This window comes from Macaca nemestrina, chromosome 12 (assembly GCF_043159975.1).
Source record: "Macaca nemestrina isolate mMacNem1 chromosome 12, mMacNem.hap1, whole genome shotgun sequence".
NCBI lineage: Eukaryota > Metazoa > Chordata > Mammalia > Primates > Cercopithecidae > Macaca > Macaca nemestrina.
In genome coordinates, this window is record NC_092136.1 from 39,299,545 (window position 1) to 39,315,393 (window position 15,849).

General features: G+C 36.0%; 1 protein-coding gene across 1 annotated transcript in view; it reads right to left on the reverse strand.

The window, feature by feature from the left end:
- LOC105463297 (anoctamin 3) overlaps positions 1-14,794 on the reverse strand; it is a 485,486-nt gene extending 470,692 nt beyond the window's left edge. Inside the window, exon 1 of the mRNA XM_071074951.1 lies at positions 14,276-14,794. Coding sequence (XP_070931052.1) covers positions 14,276-14,429 — 154 coding nt within the window. The 5' untranslated portion in view covers positions 14,430-14,794. The remainder of the gene's footprint in view (positions 1-14,275) is intronic.
- Positions 14,795-15,849: the final 1,055 nt, after the last annotated feature.

Consider the following 15,849-nt stretch of genomic DNA (forward strand, 5'->3'; position numbering starts at 1 on the left):
ATGTATAAGCTTCTATGATATATTCAATAAAAACTTAAAGCACAAAATTTGCATTATAATTGAGAGACTACAACAATACACTGTTGTTGGCTGCCAATGTTTCTTGCTATCTCTACCCTTTGCATGTATATATATATCTCAGTGTTTCTTAAAAGGCTTTTGTATTTTCTTTTAACATGTGCAGGGATAAAAAGACCATTAGAGGACACTCATGAAACTTAAGCTTTATCTTGGACCTTAGACAATGGCTTCTTGGGAGTGGATTAGTAGCTTTCATTCAACTGCCATTTTACTTGGAAATATGACTATACAGTATATTGTTTATGAGGATAATTGGGTCTTATGCTTAAAAGCCAGGTATATTCAAAACAGCTTGATAATGAAGGTCCTAAGTTCCCCAGGTTTTCAGAGGAATCTTCTGGAATAAGGTGACTGCTAGAATACAGTGACTGCTCTGGCCACAGCTGACCATACATCAAAATATCCATTGTTCAGACAATGACCTTTTAGTCCCAAATTATTATCTAGTCTATCAGTAGGCTTCTTGTTCAGACATTTCAGAACTGAGTAGAATTGTGTTGGGCTTTATAATCAGACTCACTCAGGTTTATAGTTGAATTCTGCAACTAGGATAGATTATGTGCTCCGCATCAATTTCCGTATCTGTAAAATGAGAATAATGATACCTAACTCTTAGGACCAATGTGAGTATTAAATAAGCTGTACAATATCTAACAGGATGCAAATGAGAATTTTCCCTGTTCTCCAGTTTAGAAAGATGCTCAAAGTTGCAAACAGTGTGGTTCAGTTCTGAGTTCCCACCAAAACCTCACCTTGAATTGTAATAATTCCCACTTGTCAAGGGCAGGACCAGGTGGAGATAATTAAATCATGGGGGTGGTTTTTCCTGTGATGTTCTTGTGACAGTGAGTGAGTTCTCATGAGATATGATTGTATTATAAGGGGCTTCTCCCTTTGCTTGACACTTCTTTCTTCTACCACCTTGTGAGGAAAGACTTATTTGGTTCCTCTTTTGCGCTGATTGTGTTTCCTGAGGCCTTTCCAGCCATGCAAAACTGTGAGTCAATTAAACTTCTTTCCTTTATAAATTACCCAGTCTTGGGTATTTCTCCATAGCAGCATGAGAAGAGATTAACACAAGGTACAAATTATTCCCACATTCTAAAGAAAGATGCTAGGCACGTTTATAGAACATGGAGCACACATCTGATTCCCTTAGCACATCTCGCAGCTTCATTGCAACTATCAGATAATATGGGAGGTAAAAGGGAAGAATAAGAACTGCTATAAGGAAGAAAAGTGTGGGCTGCTGTATATGCCATACAGCTCTCTCAGTGTACATGTCCCCTATCTCAAACTAAATAAGAGCAGCTTCAAGAAAACGACTCCAGAGAGTGAGTGTGACTGCAAGGAGGAGGATGGGATTCTCACCCATACGCATGTGAACTACAAAAATGAAAGGTTCTTAGGGCTTCCAAAGAACCAGGGTGATAAGTGAAAAAATTATCCTCAGGGAAAATTGATCTGTATTTCCTGGAGTTCCAATAGCATAGATATCCACATCTACCTTTTCCTTGAAAGTTTATAAGGACAGAGTTGTTGGAGGTGTCCTCATGAGAAAGCAAGGAGAGAACTGAAGAGTAGCTACTTAGCTGCTTGCCCTTCTAGAATGTGTTGTAGGTATTATTACTGTGTTTTCCTGGGGGATAAGTGGGTACTTAGAAAGGTAAATGAACTCCAGACATATTGAAAGGGGCCTACTTAAGAAGAGTGCCTGCCAAGGTAAATAAAACTCTGCAATAAGGGGTGTGTGTGAGTTCCAAGTTCTGAGTGTAAGCAGTCTCCCAGGGAATGTGGTGTAGGAACGCCCCAAGCTCTCCAGAGGGGGTGTGGAGGTTCTGATCAGAGAAAGTCTCCAGAAAACACTAAAAAAATTCCATTAGAAAAAGAAAGCTGGCATTTGGACAGGGCACTCAAAGGTCAGATTAAAATAGTACTAGTCATATGACATCTTTATGTTCCTCCTCTCATCCTCCACCAGCTCTGGAAGAACTCACATGTTGTAAAAACTGCGAGAGAAAGAGTGGAAAAGCAAGTGAAGAAATGGTGAATAAACAGGTCACATTACACCCCTCCCCTCTTGTCCATTGCTGTTGTTTTGCTGTTTCCAGTCCCAAGAAGAGAAGACGAGAGAAACTTTTGTAGGAGTTAAGATTGTGCCACTCCAAAATATACCACCCTGGCATATAAACTATTTTTAGTTAAAGGCACATGACAAACATTAGATGCAAGATTATCACTCTGACCTTCAGTTTCCTAAAATCAGGAGATAAAACTCACATGTGAATGTTGTGCTTCCTATACTAGAAGTGTCATCAAAGACAGGAAGTTGAGGCCAAAAGAAATCTGTACAAACAACCATTGTTAGATGAACACCTATCCTTCTAGCCACCTCTCCACCCAATCAATGACTATAGCCCAAGCCTCTTTGCCTTGTCATATTTTCATAATTTATTGATCCTTGTGTAATTCAGTATATAGGTTTTCAACTCCAACTGCATATTTGGGTCTTTATTTCTTTATAAAGGCTCCTGTGCCATGTAAAACTTGTATTAAATGAATTTTATACCTTCCTCCTGTTGCTCTAGGTTATGTTAATTTAATTTAATTATTGGACCTAATTTGGAAAAAGCTCTAAAAAGGTAGAGGTACAATTTTGCCTCTCCTAAATTTTGAATTGCATGAAAGTTTAAAGTTTTAAAATCATATTATTTCTGGACTTTCTAATCTTCAACATGACTTTTATAAACTTGAATGTGATTGGCAAAATAAGCCAGATTGGCCTGTGTTATATTTCAAGAGCAGAGAAGGCAGATTTCTTCCTTCAAAACTATCAATAGCACAGCTTGAACCATGTCACTATCCTATTAAACACCCTTGGTGGCATGTCTTCACTAGAGGAATAAAGGCTAAACTGTTTGTCTTATGTTTAAATCCTATTACAGATTGGCTCAACGTAACCTTATTTTCCATCTCTGTCTCACACAACCCAAAGTCCAGCTCCATTAGTATTGATTTAACGACTGTCTGTTGAATGGCTACTATGGCCAGATGTTATGCTTGGTAAATCAGAAATGATCCCTGCTTTGAAGAATGTAGAGTGTGTTGAAGGGAGTTAGCCTAAGAGAATCATAAATAAACTATTCTCCTAAATACATTTTTAAAATTCTAGACATCCAGAGGAATGATTGACTATTTCTGATGGTTTCTGGGTTGCATTAAACACTGATTTTTTTTTTTTTTTTTTGTCAGCTGTGTGTTGCTTTCTCATGCCTTTATGTGGTTGACCATGACATTCTCTTTACCTGGACTTCATTTTCCCCTTTATATTTTAACTTTATACAGAAATTTCATTCATAAGGTTTCTGTTCAAATGTCCCCTCCACTGTATACTTTCTCTACACCTTCTTTCCTACCCATCTTGCAGAATTTAATTCCCTCCCCTGTGTTTCCACAACACATCATTCAAACATTTACTATAGCACAAATAATGTTGCCTTAAAAAAAGAAAAGATTTAAGTGGCTGTCTTCCCACTAGACTGTGCCTAATTAGTTTCGTTGAAGAAGATCCATCCTGTAGGATTCTTAAGATACACACACACACACACACACACACACACACACACACACACACATATATTTAATGAATGACATTCTGGAAATAATATAACTTAAAAGATTATGTGAGGTCAGTTAGAAATTTTGTATAAAATATTTGTAAGAAATTTCAGTTTATGACAGTCCTACCCTAAACCTAACTAATTCATATCTTGAACTCAATCTCCAGGGGATCAGTTTGCTTCATTTTTTTTTCCAACACAAGCTGTATCTCAAATTTAAACTGACCTTTCCACAAATGAATAAATAAGTAACAGATATCATAAGTGTAAATGTAAATATTCTGCCTAAAATTATTACAACTTCAATAGGTTTTTACTGGCAATAAAGCTTTCATTTGATAGCTATATGTTCAGAACTGGCAGGCTCTCAGGGATAGTAATAAAATTAGAAAAATCTTACACCTCTTCTACAGATGAAAAACTGAGATCCAGAAAGAGTCAATGCTTTATTCACATAGCTTGAATGTAAAAACAAACAAACAAACAAACAAAAAAAAACAAAAAAAAAACTTATAATATATTGAACGAAACATATTACTACACCACTATCATGACATTCATGAACTTAGTATTCAGGGTTTCTATATTTGTGAACATATTGAAAATCCACTTATGATTCACTTTTTATTTTATGAAGTCACAAAGTTAAGTAGCATGAGTCACTTAGCTTTTGATCAAAGTCAGAGCCAGCTCTTCATATATTTGTCTCTTCTCATCTTTTCTCTATTTGTAATTTGAGTGAATGGTAACTCTTGTAAAGTCACATATGCAAACTTTCATTTGGAAAAAATATCCCTGGCATAAGGCAGAATAAAATACACCTGAAGAAACTGGGTTAGAAGAAGAAAAGACAAAGTCAATAGATATGATAAAATGAATTCTTGGTTCTTATCTTGAACACAAAATTTTAGATATTCTCAAGAGTGAATTGTTAAACTCAATATTGACCTACCATTTGAACAAAACTCATAATATGGGGTGTATGAAAATAAGAAAAGGTATTTTCTCTTTTTCACTGAGTGCTCTAGTCAATGTTGTACTTCTACAGCATAGAAGATAAAATGCTGGAGAATACTGAAAAGATGGCAAGCTTGTGCTGTGGGCACATGGTACTTATATTTGTGACTTTTAGTGAAATTGTGATTCAGGGAGAATGTGCCAGCTTTGGTAAAATTTCTGCATTTGTGATTTTGGACACCTTTGAAGATCTTAGATATAAGGCTTATTAATGCCAAGCATCAACTCTCAAAATGTAAATAAATAAAAGCAATGTGGATATTCAATAAAAATTAGACAGAATTTAGAGCAGGAAAGATTTTTGTGGGGGGGTGTTAGTCGAGGAAGGTTCAGAGGTAAATATGTTTTGAATCATGTACAAATTCAATAAGTTTTTAAAAATTTATGTTATATACAACAGAATAGCTCTCAGTGATTAAAACAAATTTTTAGCTCCCAGTGATTAAAACAAAGCAAATGAAACACTATTACCAAGAGGCCAATTCTCTCTAGGAATGATCACATTTAGTATTGTGTAACTTTCTTTTGCTATCCCCAAGATATATCATACATGTAATCTTTTGTTTAATATCTGCTTGCATGGCTTCCCTGGTTGTCTGTGTCTTCCTTTTGCTAAAATACATCATATCTCTAATTATCAATAACCTATCAGTTAAATAGTACACACAGGGCATAAACCATGTTGACCTTGTTCAGCATCAAATCTCTAAAGCTTAACCCAATGTGGCACAGAAGAGGTGCTAAATAAATATATTACAAAGAATTATAGTAATTTATAACACAAGATACAGATAAGCAAATATAGCATATGATAAAGATTATGATAGAGTGACCGACTATACACTTGTGCCAAAGAAATCCTCACAGATGAGACAATATTTGAGATAAATTTTGAAGAAAAGGAAAGTGTTCTAAGAGAAGAGGCAAAAGGAGAAAATATTTCTTTTATTATCAAACTACAAATAGCTACATGTCTTTGTATAAATTGGTTTAAGCAAATAAAATGAACTAAATTTTAATGAGCTCCTAGTTCAGGTTAGCTTCAGGCAAAGCCAGATTTATGCTCCAACATTACGGTAAAAGCAATCTCTTGGGTCTGTTTCCTTTGGGTTTTCTTCATTTTCAGGCTCCCCAGGTCATCCTCAACAATACCAGGCTCTCTCCTTATGACAGCGTCAAGTTTCAGTTTGAAGCCTCATAGTCTTTCCAAGCCCAGAAAGTAAGTCCAGAATTACCAACTAAAGCCTTAAAGTTCACTCTGATTGGATAAACTTAGGCTCCCTTCTAAATCAATCACATACTGTATGGTCATAAATTAGTCAGGCTAACTCCCAGACACTGTGGTTTTATCTACTAACATTACAATTGAGAAAGAGACAAAGAAGGTTTCTTAGAACAAAACAAAACAAAACAAAACAAAACAAAAAACATGGCCCCTGTTTCCATAAAGAAGACGATGAGCACTGATGTAGTTATATACTGCAACTGCCAAGGTAGGCCTTATGTATTTTTTCCTAAAACCATCTGCTGAAGAAAATAAGTTTCCTCATACTAAGGAAGATAAAAATCCATGGGCATTTTCCCCTTAAGTAACCTGAAAATACAGAAGAAGAGGATAGTCATTAATATCAACAACTTCCATAGCCAGTTTCTCAGAGTGTGAAAGAATCTTTGGCCCAGTTCCTAACCAGATGGTTAAATATGACATGTCTCAGTGGTTATACGAGTATAAATTTATGCGTGTGTCCCATCCCTGCATGAAATCACAAACAGGAACATAAAAGACCCACATGAATTCTGCCCTGAAATAGAACTGAATCAGACAGGCTTGGCCACTCTGAGACCCCTGGAGGAGTTTCTGTAAACAGCCTAAGATTAAGCAGCTCCTCCTCCCCCTACAAATTAAATAAAATTTTCTCTTTAGTGGGAGGAAGAGAAAAGTAAAATGTTGCCTTAGGGACCCATTAAATTTCTATATGAGGCTCAGTTTCCATCTATTTTAGCTGAAAAAGGATATGGAGTCAGGAACCTTGAGAGCAGAGGTCAAGGCCACAGTTTGTTAGATTTCCATAAATCATTTCCATAAATGATTGCTTGGCTGCGGGCGCAGATTAATGTTACCAGATTAATGTTACTTGAACAGGAAAAAAAGAAAAGAGGAAACCTAAAATTGATCTCCCACAAATAGTAAGATAACTATCAAGGCTACTGGCCAATGCTATTAATTAGTATTTGAGGTTTGCTTTTCTATCCACATTTGACTTAACCTCCCACTACTTTAGAACATGCCTCTTTTGTATGAGCCAGGTAGATCTCGTTGCCATCCACAAAAACTAGAAATTCATTATCACATCTATCACTGAGAACTCTTACTGTTGCAAGTGACAGAAGTGTCAACTCAAATTAGGCATAAACAATAAAGAACTTATTGGCTCAACCATAAGCCAGTAAGTTGGAAGTCTGCATTGGAAGGCAGAATGGCTTCAGACAGAGCTTAAATATGGGGCACAAACTATGTCAACAACTTCCATAGCCACAGGATATCCCTTGGAAAAGGGATAACTTTCCAAGAGAACATTAGAATATTCATACTGGAAAGAAAGGCATGTATGCAGGGATGGCAAAAAATAAACTGACAGACACAGGAATGAATGCTTTGTGATAATATGCTCTTTGTTCTTGTCATTTCATTCTCCAGAAATGCCCTCCTCCTTTCTTTTTAAAAGTCTGTGTTTCTTTATAATTTCTTTCCTTTTCTATCTTCTTTGGACCATATTTATCTCTTCTACCAAAAGACCAGAACACTTCTACTTTATCATTTATTTTTCCTTCAACATACACTATAATGAATAGTTACCTCATTTCTCCCTTAAATGATCATTCCCAAGTTACAAACAGCTCATGGGTGCTACAAGAGGTAAATTCAAAAGTCTGTGGCATGGAAGATGGAAAAAATTTCTATTTAGAAACATGATAATACAGAGTGACAGTTTCCAGGATATGAATTTAATTCATTTCCTGAATATCAATTTAATACAAATTCCAGGAAATTAATTTAATTAATCCATTGTGTGACTCAGGTACAACATAAACATTTTAATTTGACTTCCAGAACCATCCTAAATCCCCTAGTCCTCCCTAACATGTGCGTCTAATGGTGGAGAGGGAATACTGCTTCCACCCACCACTTGCCTTGCTGGAACTGGGTGATGGGAGGAGGTCCTCCTTCACCACCATTTTTGATGGCTCCCAAAACCTGAGGAAGAGACTGGAGTCAGAGAGAGTGCACAGGGGCTCCACAGGTGGGCTTGAGTGAGATGTCATGGGGGCAGAGGATGCAAAAGAAAAATGTTATATTCATTAGGGAAAAGAAGCCTAAGAAAAATGTTATATTCATTAGGGAAAAGAAGCCTAATGTGGATGAGGATTAAAATAGTGGCCAAGGCAGAGCTCAGGATAGCGTTCATTAGAAAGAAGCAGTAGGGGAAGGTTGACAAGCATAAAGAGGTAATAAGACTTAGGACCATGGAGTAAACCCTGGAAGAGACTTCTAAAGCTTATGTTTTAGGAGATGAAAGTCTGAAATTAAACTATATTAGGCAGGGTGCGGTGGCTCACACCTTTAATCCCAGCACTTTGGGAGGCTGAGGCGGGAGGATCACAAGGTCAGGAGATTGAGATCATCCTGGCTAAAACGGTGAAACCCCGTCTCTATTAAAAATATAAAAGAAAAAAACCAGCCAGGCGTGGTGGCAGGCACCTGTAGTCCCAGCTACTCAGGAAGCCAAGGCAGGAGAATCGCTTGAACCTGGGAGGTGGAAGTTGCAGTGAGCCAAGATTGCGCCACTGCACTCCAGCCTGGGTGACAGAGCGAGACTCCATCTAAAACAAAAACAGACAAACAAACAAAAAAACTATATTAAACTACCCATACAGTTTAATTTCATTCAATACAGACAGTGTTGTCTGTATTGTGAACCTTCCTCATGCAGGATCTTTTTTGTTGTTGTTGTTCTCTGTTGCCTTCTCCTTCTTTGTAACCATCTACCACATAAGATCCTGATACTGACTTCTACAGGGTGAGATGAGAGTATGAAGATAAGGCTGAAAGAATGACTCTTAATTATTGCTGGACACCCATGGATGAGGAGGAGCCAGGGTATGCCAGTGATTCCAGGAATAATAGTGTTGTTACCAGTTTAGGCAGTTTGCTTACACATATACACTGTTATGCGTGTGTGTATGTGTGTGTGTCAAAGCACATAACATATATGGCTACTCTGTAAGTACTAATGTGATGAGTGAATGTCTTCTCTAATATTAACTAAAAGCAGGGGCCATGGTTTATTCTTCTCTTAATGAATTTTTATGCTTGTACAATGTCTTACATTTTGGTAGGTCCTATATTATACTGTTGACTGACAAATAGTGAACATTTTATACACTGGAACTTTCACTAATTCTTATTCTGCTCACCTTTTTTGGTGATAAAATTGCCTATTTCAATTCAAATCTCTGTGACTGTGTATGTATTTTATGAAGTTAATAAAGCTCTACTTTGTTTTAATGAATCTTATGAAGAATACCTATAAAAGGATATGAGGAAATTTTTAAGAAACATTTTATTTGATTTTCAAAGCAAAATAAGATAAAAAAGAAAGTCCAAGCTCTCTGTGGTCATCCTTGTGTTCATGAGAAATTGTAAGATATGTAGTATTTGTTTGTGGAAGCCATGATTTCCAAAACCCACTCCTTGGCTCTACTGTAGAATTAATACTTCTGTAAATGCTTTTGCTTTGAGACATGTCTTCATGTTGGCCTTGAAAATGGAGCATGAATTATGAAATTTCACTAGCTAGAGTCAATTATTCAGTGGAAAAGAAGAACTATAAAATGCTGAGTTGTGCTCATCCACTATGGAATCAGATAAGAATTCTGAAGAAAACATCTTCAGAACAAATAGAAGAAAAATATAATTTATTTAATGTTAGAGGAAAATAAACAAAGAAATGATGAGATGGGGATTCTTATATTACTAAAGATGGTTAGACTGATTCCCAGATCTTTGCATTTTTTTGCAATTTATGCAATTCACTCTCAAGAGCATTTGTTTGGTCTGAAAGTCATGTAGTTGCAGGAACTTGGAAACTCAGGGTAATATGAGTATTTGTTGGGCTTTTTTTGGTTTTCAGATTCAATATATATATCTCTTGTCCTTATAGCAATTGATATGAATGGCCCAGGAATTTGGAGGTTGAGAAGTCACAAGAGAGAAAGATAAATCGGCAGAACAATGGAAAAAAAGAAATGGGGGCATAATCTCACCCATTAAATGTATATTCTAGGCCCCTTCCCTGCACAAGGCATTTTTCACACATTTTTTAATCCTACAGTCAACTCTACAAAGTAGGTGTCTCACTGAGAATAGACAGAGAAGTTTTAAATAACTTGCACAAGCTCTAAAGTCTCCTGTGTCTGTGCTACATTCATAGTTGTTCCATGTCAAAGTCCAAGTCATATCTTATGTAATGATGACCCTTGGGAGTAAGGAAGACATATAAGGGTATAACAATTCAGGATACAGAGAATTATAGGCTGACCTTTATATCTAATTATCTGAGTGACCTGAAACAAGCCACTCATACTCTTTTGGCCTCACTTGTTCCCTATAAAAGAAGCTTATAAATCTAGCTCTGCCCATCTACAACTTAGTCACTTTGGTCTAGATAATGCATGATTGTTCCTCTCTCTGTTTCCTCTTTAATGCATTACTCATAATTCAAAGAAGGCATCTCATTTCTAAAGGCTACATTAACACTTTATGATAAAAGCAGGAAGTCTTTTTTTTCTGGCTTCTTTTTGTCCAGAGTGGGAACAAAATAGAGAAATTTAATTTCTGGTACATACATAACCTCATTTTCCTTTTCCAATTTCCACTGGAGTAAAGTAAAATTTCCAACCACTTTACAAGGACTTCTGATATCTTCAGAACACTGTTACATGTTGCTAATACTTAAAGCTAACACAGACACACTGAATTCAAGACAAATTACTGACCTCATTAAGACTATGGAGATGCCACTGTCATCATCAGGCGTCAACACCCAAGCAGCCAACAGAAACCAAGGTCTTCCTGCAGCCAACACCTTTCTGTTTTTTCCAGTGCCTCACATACATTCTTTTAGAAACACTTCTATTGGTAGAATAACAGGAATGCCCAGAGACATCTATAGGTCAAAAGGAGTCCTTCTTTGCAGTCTGACATTTTATCAGAATGTAATGGAAATGTTTGTAACACAAAGAAAGAATAAATGCTTGAGGGGAGAGATACTGTCTTTACTATGATGTGATTGTTATGCATTGTATGCCTGTATCTAAATCTGTCATGTACCCCCACAAATATATATATGTGGCGGGACACGGTGGCTCACACCTGTAATCCCAGCACTTTGGGAGGCAAAGTTGAGTGGATCACCTGAGGTCAGGAGTTTGAGACTAGCTTGATCAACATGGCAAAATCCTGTCTCTACTAAAAATACAAAAAATTAGCCATGTGTGGTGGCATGAGCCTGATGAACATGGAGAAACCTCATTTCTACTAAAAATACAAAATTAGCCCAGCATGGTAGCCCATGCCTGTAATCCCAGCTACTCAGGAGGCTGAGGCAAGAGAATTGCTTGGACCCGGGAGGTGGAGATTGCAGTGAGCTGAGATCATGCCACTGCACTCTAGCCTGGGCAACAAAAGCAAAACTCCATTTCAAATAATAAATAATAAATTAATAAATAATACACACACACACACCCCACACTATGTACCTGCAAAGATGAAAAATTTAAAAAATTAGAAAAAGAATCATGACATTTGTTTCACTTCCTACCAAGGAAGTGAAACATACATATATATATATATATTTTTATATATATATATTAAATATAAATATATATATAATACACACTGTCCAACATTCCTGGGGATAACTGTGTATCAGTTTGAGAAGCTCAGCTTGTAATACATAGGATTTTGCAATTTGCCTCATATAAATTGTGAGCCCCAGCTCATGCTGAATCATCACCTTCTGGAAAACCATTATAAGAAGTAATCTCACCTCCAGAGTGTATTTTGAATGATAGTTAGCATATGCTAGCTATTAGTTGCAGACATTGTGCTAAATGGTTTTTGACATTATATCATTTAATGTTCTTAAATACTCCATGAGTAGGGATTTTTACACCCTTAATATATATAAGGAATCAGAAACATAGAGTGATTCATTTAACTTTCTGAAGTCATGCAATTAGTAGCAGAGCAAACTGTGAATACTAGTATGACTCTAGAGTCCAGGTAATTACTTCTCTGCTGCAAAGTTTACACAACACAAATTTTAATTTAGATGGGAATCGTGAATTACCTGAGAGATTGCATTCCTAGGTAGGCAACTTCTACTTCTGTCCCAACCAGTATTCAAATATTATATGTACCTCAGAAAAGTACAAAAATAAATGACATAGACTTTTTCATTTATTTACAAATTATAAAAAATGAGAATATCAAATATCAGATTGTCATTATAGCTTATATTTTCTGCTCATACTGAAGCAAGAACTTTCTGAATAGAATTTTCAGAGACCATAAACAAGTATATTTAGCTTTTGAGATCTCAAATTATAGAGTAGGAAAAAGAAAGGGCAATCCAAATTAAAGCTGAAACATGAGAATGTGGAAGTAAGATACAAACATGCACAATATAGATAGTTTATTGATCATCTAAAGATAGGCAAAATTGGGCTGGGTGCGGTGGCTCACGCCTGTAATCCCAGCACTTTGGGAGGCCGAAGCGGGTGGATCACCTGAGGTCAGGAGTTTGAGACCAGCCTGCCCAACACAGAGAAACCCCATCTCTAGTAAAAATACAAAAATTAACTGGGCGTGGCTGTGCATGCCTGTAATCCCAGCTACTCTGGAGGCTGAGGCAGGAGAATCACTTGAACCCGGGAGGCAGAGGTTGCGGTGAGCCGGTGCAATACATGTTAAGGAATATTGAGATAACTTAAGAGTCAGAAAAAAAATTATGGAAGCAAAAAGAGGAAGCATTTTGAGGGATTTCAACTGAGATGTGCTGAGTTTGAGGCATAGCCAGAATAACACGGTGGAAGTGGCTTCTAGGCTGTTTATAGTATGCATCTCTGGAAACGACATTATACCTGTACTATGGATGTGTCGGCCAACTGCATAAAGACAATAGTTGAATCTAACGGAATGGATGTGCTAACTCTGACAGAAATGACTAGAAGACAAAAAAATGGTGAAAAGGCATGAATATTTAAACTATCGATTCTTTTTTTATTAAACTATTTTTCTAACCAAGTCTACTGTAAAAAGTTATGTATATCTGTAAAAAATTAATTTCCCACTTCTGTGAAATTGTAGGTTCAATATCTAGGAAGTCTCAATTTTAGAAGACAAAATAACAGCATGGAGATTTTTTCTTATAATTGAAAGAAAATTTATAAAAGAATGTCTTATCTCTTGTTTATAGAACTCTTATACTGTAAAACAACTCATATAATACATGATAATCTATGAGCAATAAATCAGAGATTGACTGGGGGTTATATAATAAGGAAGTTTGCCAAAATTCTTAGAAGAATCCTCTTGTTGTATAATGGAATTTATTATTTCCACAAGATTTTTCATGTGACAGAGATCAGTGTCCAACAATATCCAGAGTTTTAATAGCTTTGCTTAACTTTTACATTCCCATTACAACGCCTTCTTTTATGAGGAAAGATAAATTATAGCAGTTTTACTTTAGTACAACATTTAAAATATCTATCATGCAAATTTTCTACAAAGCACAATTAATTCACTATTGACATATAAGAGCTGTTCATTATAAACCAAACCCTCAGAATTTTTTGGTGAATGCAAACTATTAGTATATACTATTTTTCCCTCAGACCTGCAGAGCAAGAACAAAAACTGAGTCTAAGTAAGTAACACTCAAAGGTTTAAAATTATTCTTCACATTTAATTCTATTAACACTGTCAGCTCATATAGAATCTAAGTGAGATCATAAAATAACTAAAAGGAATATTCTCTTGTTCTTAATGAGAACATAAATAATATATTACCCTTTATATAATTGTGCTTAGGAACAAGAGATAAAAGAGATGAATTAAAATGGCAAGTGTTTTCTTTGCAGTTTATGGTTAAGATTCCTGATTTCACCAGTCATGCCAAACAAAACTAAGCCTTGATAGTCCTGAGCATTCAGAGGAACAAAGTCTATTACACCATTAATATTTTTCTGAGTTTACTGACTTTGTTTTCTGACATTTAATTCTATGCACAAAAACTTCAGCGCTCTATTTTTTACTTCAAAAGTCTATTTATACATTTTGGGAAAAAAAATAACTGAAGAAACTAAAATTGGCATCAGCTATACCACCAGAAAATGGATGACATCAACATTTATTTATTACACATCGGATATTAAAGAAGTACAAACGTAAGTTAAGATACTCATACATATCAATCTGAAGGTTAGCTTACCAGTCGGGACAGAACTGGAGTGCTGAAGTTCCAGTTGACTAGAATCACCAGAGAGTTCAGTCAAACAGGGTAAAGCAAAACCTGAGTTGGAAGCATGCTCATATCTGAAGCCTTCAGGAGAAAAATTATCCAGTTCAAATTTTAAAACTGACATTGCAAAATTCCCAAATAATTATGTAAAGCAAAGTTCACACTATTGAATTCTTTAAAATTAAGGGATAGGATAAAATCACAGTATTCTAATCAGTCATAACAATAGGCTTTCCTGTAACTATTTTCACTTGGAAATCCAAAGGAAATAAAACACGCAGAGCTGACTCTAAGAAGTTTTCTGTGTTAATGCCTTTCCTAGACAATTAACTTCAATAGGATGGATGAATTTTAGAGTCGTTTTTCTTGAAGATATATTTTGCCTTTAAACCACAGCAGCACTCATCCCATCTCAGAGAGGCTGCAATGAAAAGTGAAATGGGCTAAGTGAAGACATAGGCAAGGCTGCGACAGATGCTTTTAGTAAGTTGGTACTAGAAGTTCTCACATTTCTGTATGCAAGAGATCAGCTGGGTGGGGCTAAAGACTGTTAGGGAATGCAACTTTGTTCCACTGGGCAGCTCATCAGAGCAATGTTTTAATTGGAAGGAAGTTAATACTAAAAGATATTTCCTGGATGCAGATTGTGAGACTGTAGCCTGCTGCTTATTGAAACATGACCGTGATTGTGGAAATGAAAAGATTTCTTTTTAAATGGTGGTCAAATAAAATATACAGCCTATGAAACACAAAATGTGAGATTTCACAATACAAGCAGGTGATCCATAAGAAGAGCAAACCGCTGAAAAGTTGGCAACCGATGGGGCCGGTATTCTTGTATTAACTGAGAGGTAAAATAGCTGTAGGGGTTGCCTTAGAAAATTTAATGTAAGATTTCACCTTTATTCATTAGTCTTTAGTCCATGAATCCTTTGTAGACTGCCAGAGGTGCACACTGATGTTTGGTCAGAGACTAAGTTAGTAAAAGTTATCATTAGTTTAGGGGTCCAAACTAGATGAGGTCCAGGTATTTCCCTCGTGGTGTGTTTTAATCCATTAGTTATTCATTAATTTGTTGAATGGCATATTTAAAGCATTCTTACTTTTTTGGCAAGCACTCTGAAAAACATAGACATACATACATACACACACACACACACGTACCTATATATTTGTGTATATGTAGATATATACTATGAAATATATATTTTATACATTTATGTATATTTATATTTATATATATAAAGTTTGCAAGTCAATTGTTAACATAAAATGTATTCTGGACAAAAGGTGACATGTATTACTCATAGTTACAACAATTGAAAAAGCAAGTAACGAAAACTGACTCTCTGCTCTATGTGCCTTCATAGACTATCACTCAGACAGGGAAATGATTGTCATTCCAACAGCATGAACAACAAACAAAGTATGTTGTGCAAGCCTAGGCCACCACTGTTTCGAAACAGGCATGAAAATCTTTGACTAAAAAAGGCTAACATGGACATGTTCTACTGGTAATTATACGACATTTTGCTTAGATAAGA